Below are 8,718 nucleotides of genomic sequence, written 5' to 3'. Positions count from 1 at the left end.
AAAAAAAATTCTGCCCACAAGCCAGGTGCAAAGCCCCTGAACCACATGGCCAGGGTAACAGCACAGCAGTGACACCTACTTCTCTGGTACCAAAGTCTGTCTGACCCACTCTCTCCTCATTGCACACAGTACCCGACATCCACAGCTTAAAGGAGGAGAGGTTTATTTTGTTTTGTTTTTTAATTTTTATTTATGTATGTGTGTGTGTGTGTGTGTGGCCAGCTCAGCCCACCAGGGGGCAGGGCTGTCCTTGTGCTTTGCTAAGCTTGTTCTAAGTAGGTGCTTTAGACCACTGAGCCATCTCACCAGCCCTATTTTGTTTTTTTTTTTTTTTGTTTTTTTTTGTTTTTTTTGCGGAACCGGGGATTGAACTCAGATCCTTGTGTTTGCCAGTCAAGCGCTTATCCTACTGAGCCATCTCCCCGGCCCCTCACCAGCCCTATTTTGGATCAGTGTTTATAGAGGTTCAGTCTATGGTCAGCTGGCTCCAAGGCAGGGTGGCACTGGCCTGAGGAGAGCTGCTCGCAGCATGGGGATAGGAAGCAGAGAAGGAAGAGGGCAAGAGACATAGCCTTCCAGGTCGCTTGCCTCTGGGCCTTGCCTCCTGAGTACAAGTCCGCTGTGGAACCCTCTGTGGACTTACCCACTTGTGAGTGTAGTGCCTGCTTTGATCCAGTCTCCTTCCCAAAGTCTCACCTCTGGGCACATGAGGCTTTTGGGGACATTCATAACACTGGGGAAAGCTTCCTGTCATCACTCCTGTAGCCACAGGGATGTAGAGTATGCAGTCCCTTGAGCCACATGTCACCACTACTGCTGTCCAGTGACAGAGCATGAGTATGTCTTTAAGATGTATGGCCACATCTTCAGGCTTTCCTAGGTGAGACATTGGTCATTGTACAAACACTCCTACCCCCTGCACATCCCATGGTGGCTAAAATGTTGCCTAACAGAAATTTAACAAAAGCTTCATCAGCGTGGTTTCATTGATCAAAGATGGCATTAGGACAGAAGAATCCAAATTAATTGGTCCTCCCTCCTCAGCATCACGATGTGATTTTGCTCTTTGCCTGGATTGCTGGGCCTGCAGCTGCAGTAATGTTCTTTGTCTAATACAAGTTGCATTTTTGTGAAGCTTTAAGAAACCCTACGTCTGGGCCTTTTGTATTTGTCCTTTACTTACCAGCTCCTCAGTTGCTTGACTGCTTTTGTGGCTCTGATACCTGACGTATCTTCTCTCTGAAAGCAGAAATTACAAAATCGTAGCCCACACACAGATCTGTGGCTCTGTGTGGGAGATGCAGAGCCTGGCTTGTCTCTGCCAGGCTCAGAAGGTGCAGTTCACACAGGACACAGGTTCCTGACATAAGGGGATCCAGCCTCTGTCACCCTCCTGATAGTGGCCAGTTTTGCTTTCTCTCTTCAGTCACTCGCAGACTTTGGGGACCTTTGCACTGTGTACCTTTGTCAGCAACTTCGAAGCTGCCCTGGGTCAGCACCTGGCCCACTGGATCCCCAGAGCATGTGTGATGTGGGGCACCTCAGGTTGTGGTGGTCTCAGGGCATTTCAGGGAGCTCAGAATGGTTGCTCCCACCATCAACACCTCCACCAAGGCCACAGAAGGGAAAGGGGCTGTCCAGAGCTCTGTCCTGTTGCTGCTGTTTGTCTTGGACTCCTGTGACTTGTACTTGAGGTGGCTGCAGTTGTGGCTTTGGACCCTGGTGGGTACCGACCATAAGAGTGTTAGGGATAGGAGTGAGCAGGCTAGCCGGGCTCCCCACCCCCGGCACCAAGACCTGTGCATGGTGATAGCATGTCCCATGTGGCATCTGACCTGGCAACTTCCAGCTCAGAGTGCTTGGCCTTCTCCTGTGGCTGCAGGGAACTGTGCAGGCTCACAGGCACTCATCTCCTGGGCTTCCTGCTGTGGTCCACCCAAGTGCTTCTCCTGCTTCGAGGTGGTCCCTGGTCATCCCAGGTCTGGTGTATCTCTCCTGGGCCTCACAAATGCACCCTTCCTGCCTCCCCTTGCCCTTTCATGGCTTCTCTCTGATGTAAGTGACACATGGCGTACCACCCCAGGTAGGTATGACACAAGGAGTCAGGTCAGCAGATAAGGATGGCCCAGTGCAGAGGGGAACGCATGTGACAAAGTGCAGGGCTGGAGACTTGGTGGGACCTGATGTGGAGGAAGGTGACCGCTCCTTCAGCCTGCCCGGGCTGCCTGCAGTGGAGAACCTGGCCTGCTGGGGATCAGGTAGGTATGACCTGGGCCATGCTTCATTCAGGCCTTTGTACAGTGCTCTTCCCGGTAGCAAGCCACTCGACCCCCAGAGGTCACCTGATGCTGTGGGGAGCCTCCAGAGCAAATCAGTGGAAGCTTCTCAAGCCTGGCTTCACCTCCTGCCACAAGTCTGGATCCAGGTGCTGACTTACCATTTCTCCCCAGTGAAGAGTCTCCTATCATTCCTACTTCTGGCAAAGTTGATAACACTGTCACCTTCTTCCCAGGGAGATGCCGTGAAAGACCTGATGCTTCGCTTCCTGGGCGAGAAGGCCGCGGCCAAGAGGCAGGTCCTGACCGCCAGCTCTGTGGAGCAGTCCTTCGTGGGGCTGAGGCAGCTGATCGTAAGTAGCGACATGGTGGCGGGACCCATCCCGGAAGTGAGTGGCTCCAACTGCTATGTTATCGGAAGCAGTTACACAAAAGGAAAGCGGTGTTGGCACAGAATCCAGCCTGTGCAGTGAAAGGCTTTATATTAACATGTTGATACTTTTAAGTCCAGTTAATTAAAATGCCATTTGGAAAAAAAATCAAATGACTAGAAGGAGCTCATACTTTGATCAGGTATGCTTCATCAGATGGATTTCATGATTGTTTTGTTTTTTGTTTTTTGGGTTTTTTTGGTAGAACTGGGGATTGAACTCAGGTCCTTGCATTTGCCAAACAATTGCTTATTCTACTGAGCCATCTCCCTGGCCCCTCATGATCTTTTTAAAATATATTCAACTTTTTCTGTTTGATGTGGAAGGTTCCTTATGGAATGGGTGACTCATAAGCTCTTTCAGCTTTGCCACAGACGTTGTAGAGAGATTTGCACTGCCCCCCACCACTGAATCACCACACTGCACAAACTGATCTCTCCCAGTGAGTGCATGCCTGAAAGACACTTCAGCAGGGCTGGGTTGTGCTTCCAGATTATCAAGGGAGAAGCACCAGAAGTTTACCGCGTGGGCTTCATCCAGAAATCCTAAATTGGCCTCCCAGTAACTGGGTGTCATCAAGTGACAGCCGTATCTCAGACCGCTTTGGATTTCCAGGATCAGGTCCTCCTTGACATCCAACAGTGTCTGATGTAGGCAGAGGATCTGCCTCATGGCTCTAAGCATGCTTGGTGGAATTTGAAATTTCAGTGCTGTAGGCACAAGAAATCCGAGAGTCTCCATCTTGTCTTTCTCAGTTGTAACCAATTGTTTTTTACTTACCTCTGGATTTTACCTAGTTTGAGCAAGTTTCCATTGCTAAGGATTTAATAGTTGAGAACTTTAGAGACTTAAGGGGAATTAATTTTTTTTTTTTTTTTGGTACCAGCTATTAAACTCAGGACCTTGGGCTTACCAGGCAGGTGCTGTGCCACTGAGCTATGTTGCCCACCTGAGGATTCAGCTTTGTAACCCTTTCAGACAAGCGGAAGATAGCCTGTGAAACCTGAGGGAGGAACTTTCTAAGTTTATTTGTGAGAAGCTGTGGTTCATCTCTGGTTAGATGAGTCTGCTTTTGTGTCCCAGCAGTGACAGCCAAATGACTGACTTGCACATATCTTGTGGTAGAACTGGGAAGACAATAATCTTTGCCTTTCCATAGTACATCAACTCTGCCAGTATCTCAGGATTCGCAAGTTAGGTGCCCAGGGTGCCCTCTTGCTGCTAGAGATTATGGGTGTGGGGTTTTTTTTTTGTTTTTTTTTTTATGGAACCAGGTATTGAACTCGGGCCCTTGCGCTTGCCAGTGAAGTGCTTATTCCACTGAGCCATCTCCCCGGCCCCAATAGGAAATAGGCAGATTTTTTTTTTAATTTTATTTATTTATTTTTTGCAGAACCAGGTATTGAACTCAAACCCTTGTGCCTGCCAGGGAAGGGCTTATTCCACTGAGCCATCTCCCCAGCCCAAGATTGTGGATGTTTGAAAAGTCCTAAGTTAGTCCAGAGGGCAGGAGTGGTTCCTGGCCTTTACCGGTCACACTCAGCACAGTGCGTAATTGTTTTTTTCCTGAGTCAGCTGTGGCATCCTTTCAGGGTGTGTGACTCCATGGCTTCTGGCCTCTGTGAGAAGCCCTCCTGATTGGGGGAGCCAGGCTGCTTGCTGCAACCCCTGACTTTTGCTTCCTTTCCTCTGCCTGGCCCCATCCAGCCCACAGGAGAGCTGCATGCCCCTCTTCTGGACAGCAGCACCCTGTGACCCAGTTCTCTAACAGTGGCCATCCCGGGCTCTGTCGGCGGCCTCGGACCTCTCTCACCTGGGCACAGTGCTCAGCCGCTCATTGCAAAGTGGTAGGGGTGCTCCAGAGCCTGATGACCCCAGGCACTTTGTCCTCTTCCCTTTACTCCCCTCGCTACACTGTGGGCTGTCACTCACGTGTTGCCACCAGCACACACAGGAGTCTTTTTCTCATTAACCTGGGGTGGTTGCAGACCCCAGGCAGAGACACACGAGGGACTGTGGTATGTGGGGCTCTGTGAGCCACCAGACTACCCAGTGTCTTTGTCCCATCATGGAAGTGAGTATCTTCAGGTAATTAATAGTCACACGCTTGGGCAGACACTGTACACATAGCAATTAAGTTTCACTTTTAAGAAGTGTCAGTCAAATGTCTCATAGTTTCTTTTACTAAAGTGATTCTTATTCCTGTGATTTAAAAGCTGTAAGAAGGAAAAAAAGTGGAGGTCTTTTGTTTTTCAAAAGAATTGGGGAACGGTCAGGCATATTGGCCTACACTTATGGTCCCTCCTGCTTAGGAGTTAAACACCAGCCTGGGCAATTGTAGCAAGACCTAACCTCCCAAGGGGGTGGGGGGATGGAGAGGAGGAAAAAACCTAGTTTTTAAATGTCTATATGTTCATAATTTCATAATTTGTTAATGAAATTTTATGTCCTGAAAGATGACTGTTTGTGTGTCTTGTGTCAACTTTAGATAAAATGAGCAGACCATGCCGTGGGTGAAGGGGGGGTCATTCTCCTTTTTGTATTTGGCCTTGAAAAAAATACGTACAGGACTGGGGATATACCTCAGCGGTATAAGTGCCTGCTTGCCGAGTACAAAGTTCTGAGTTCAATCCCTGGTACCACAAAAAAAAAAAAAAAAGTATACAGTACTACTTGTAGCATCATGAGTAGGAGGCCCCAGTACACATGACTTCATTTTAGAGTGACAAATTTAAAAATAATGCACAGAGGCTATCTTTTCACCTTCTTTGGTCCTTCCTAGTATTAATAAACCTATACAATATTTTGATTTTTTTATACATTGACGATACTTCAGGCCATTTAAGAGTCTCTTAAGAGTCCTAATGAGGGAACTTATTTAAGATGAGAAATACATTTATAAAAAGATTATTACTTTGCCCTGGTATTTTAATTAGGACCTAAAAAGAGTCCCATTGTCTTTGCAGCCAGGGAAGAATTTCTGAATGTATTTCCATAAGTCAGACCAGTGTTCTAAGATTATAATTTACAGAGAAATGGCTGTCACAGACTGAGGCTAGGACAGTTTAATCACTTTAATAGTGTCATATGTTGAGTTAATGATTCGCTGTGCGTGTTAGATGAAAAGGACTAGCCACATACTGTTAGTTCAGTGCTTTTATTGGGTTACTTGTCTTTTGAAAGTTATACTTATGTTCCATGTTCCAAATGGAGTTTATATCTTACTTCCTAAGATGTAAGATATACAAGATTGGAGCTGGGCTGCTGGTGGGTGCCTGTGATCCCAGCACTCAGGAGGCTGAGGCAGGAAAATAGCTGTGAGTTCAAGGCCAGCCTGAACTACAGAACAAGACCCTGTTTCAAAAAACAAAATAGGAAAAAAAAAAAAAAAAAAAAAAAAAAAAAGGAAAAAATAATACTTAAATTTATATACTGTTTAAATTTAGATATTTTCCTCTTGGGCCACTTGATCACAGTTCCACGTGGCCTATGCGTTAAATACACGAGATTTAGGAGATTCCCCATGCTAAACTTCCCCTGCGGCATACTTTAAACCCTAATTTTAAAAGTGAGTGAACATTTCTGACACCTGGCTTTGAAAATGGAGGACAGCGGCTGTGACTGCTGCAGGGCGGGAACAAGAGGGGGAAAACAGGGCCAGGGAGATGGCTCAGTAGAGTAAGCACTTGCCTGGCAAGCGCAAGGTCCTCCTGAGATCAATCCCCGGTTCTGCCAAAAAAATTAAATAAAAATAAAAATTAAAAAAGAGGTGGAAAACAGTCAGATGAAAATAGCCCCAAGCACACTGAGAGGCCAAGCAGCCATCCTGTCTAGCAGCTGGCAGCAGGGGGCCTGAGCAGTGCCCCTGCTGTCACGGAGGAGTGGTGACCTCCGCCCTGCCAGGGATGGCCAGGCACCCTCCTCTCCACCAGGCCAGAGGTCAGGAGGCCACTCACTGCTCAGGGCGACAGATCAGCTCCACCGCCTCCGACCGACTGTGACCCTGCTGTGGCTGGCGAAGGGGGTGAAAGCTGGGGTTGCTCAACTGACCTGTAGAAGGATAAAGGCCTCTCTGTCCCCGCAGCGCCCGCATCAGGCTAGAGAAAGAAGAGCAGTGGAGACATGCGCTCGGGACAGTATGGAAATTACAGGTTTGGGGGAATGAGGCAGTCAATAAGCAGTAGCGCTGATTTAATTGGGTGATAAAGTGGAAAATAGAACTCTAAATAAGGTTTTTTTCAGTATAAGACAAAAGTCACAGAGGCTTTTCTTTCTTTATATTTTTCTCTTTTTTTTTTTTTTTTTTTTTTTTTTTTAAGAAATTCTTATAATTTTTTAAAAAACCAATTATGCATGTTTTTTAATTTTTTTTTTTTTTTTTTTGAGGCAGGGCCTCACTGTATAGTCCAAGGTCGCCTTCACTCACAGTGGTCCTCTTGCCTCAGCCTCCCAGGTGCTGGAAACATGCACCACCATTTAAAAAGTGACAGGAAAAAATGTTTGAAATCCCCACAAATGACAAAAGACTTGTATCCGGGATGCAAAGAACTTCCTCAAATTAATTAGAAAAAGAAATTGCCCCATAGAAAGGAAGAAGCAGTTCCCAGAGCAGACTGCCTGATAAGTGTGGAAAATTTGCTCACACTCACTTGGGATCCAAAAGTGTAAATAAAAAGGTGCGAGCGTTGTCTGTTAGCAGTGCCAGTTGGCAACGCCCTGGTGGTGGGAGTGAAAATTAATAGAACTGCTCTGTGTAGCGATTTAACAATAGCTAATAGAATGAACACACTCCACAATGTTCGATCCCACAGTCCCACTTGCAGTTATAGTCTCTTAAGGAGCTCTTGTACATAGGTGTGAAAGGCATGGAGGCTGAGGCAGAAGGATTACCACGAGTTGGAGGCCAGCCTGGGCTATACAGTGAGTTCAAGACTAGCCTGAGACCCTGTCTCAAACAACTTTAAAAAAAAAAAAAAAATAGTTGTTCCATTTTATTCATACTAGCCAAAAATGTTACTAGCAATCACAGCAGAAAAAAGAAAAATTATTTTCTGTACAGTCAATTAAATACTTTGGAGCAATTGAAATAAATGAACGAGAGCAGTAGTCATCAATATGGATAAATTTCAAAAGCAGTTTTGAGCATAAAAGCAAATTGTGCCGGGCCTCCTAGCATGCCAGCACTTATTAATGTTTGCAGACAGGCAGAAGATGGCTTAGCCATGACTGACGCTCAGGAAAACCTTCCTGCCAAGGCTGAGCCCGCCCCGCTTATTTGGTGGCCCTGGATTTTCCTTTATATTTACCATGTATTTTAGGAGTTCCCTAGAGCCCCACACCCAGTGACTTTTGGGCAGTGATGGGAGGAGGCTGCAGTGGGCGTGGCCTGGGAGGGTTTATCTCCTCCCTGGCTCCTCCCTTCTCTGCTTCCTGTTCACCATGCTGTGAGCAGCTCTGCTCGGCCAGGTGACGCTGCCTTGTTTCTTCTGTGTACCCAGCGGGCCCTGCACTGAAGCAGAGCTAAACTGAACCTTTCCACTGTTACTTTATTTTATTATTTTATTTATTTATTTATTTATTTTATTTTATTTTTTGCGGAACCAAGGATTGAGCTCAGGCCCTTGCACTTGCCAGGGAAGCGCTCATTCTACTGAGCCATCTCCCCGGCCCTCTTTCCACCTTTAAATTGCGGGTTTCAGGCATTGCGTCCCACACTCAAGAAGGTAAGTAAGACACCACGTCTGTCCTTCCCTGCTCTGTGAGCTGCAGCCCTCCACTGCCCAATCACTGGGTGGCCAGTGACGGCCCTGGGAGCTGCCTCTCCAGAGGTGGTGTTTCACCTTCTAGATAGGAACAACATTGTACTTGACCCTAGCTGTGTATTCCCTCACCAAGAACATTGTTTGGGGAAGTGTTAATTGCAAATGGTTAGAAATACGAAGTTTCTAACATCTTTGTGTTCCTCTCTTAAATTTTGTTTTTGTTTTTTAAATTTTTTTTTTTTTTTTTTT

The 8,718-nt window shown here is 46.6% G+C and overlaps 1 protein-coding gene across 2 annotated transcripts in view; it reads left to right on the top strand.

Moving 5' to 3' along the window:
- The window catches only part of Trappc12 (trafficking protein particle complex 12), a 64,667-nt gene that overhangs the window by 24,236 nt on the left and 31,713 nt on the right, over nucleotides 1-8,718 (top strand). For both annotated transcript variants that reach the window (XM_004648063.3, XM_023708337.1), the window contains exon 3: nucleotides 2,513-2,629. In XM_004648063.3, the coding sequence (XP_004648120.1) occupies nucleotides 2,513-2,629 (117 nt within the window). The remainder of the gene's footprint in view (nucleotides 1-2,512; nucleotides 2,630-8,718) is intronic.

The sequence above is a fragment of the Octodon degus genome, unplaced genomic scaffold (assembly GCF_000260255.1).
Source record: "Octodon degus isolate 3935 unplaced genomic scaffold, OctDeg1.0 scaffold00351, whole genome shotgun sequence".
NCBI lineage: Eukaryota > Metazoa > Chordata > Mammalia > Rodentia > Octodontidae > Octodon > Octodon degus.
The sequence above is the reverse complement of the archived record's forward strand: the minus strand, read 5'-3'. Positions and strand labels throughout refer to the sequence as shown.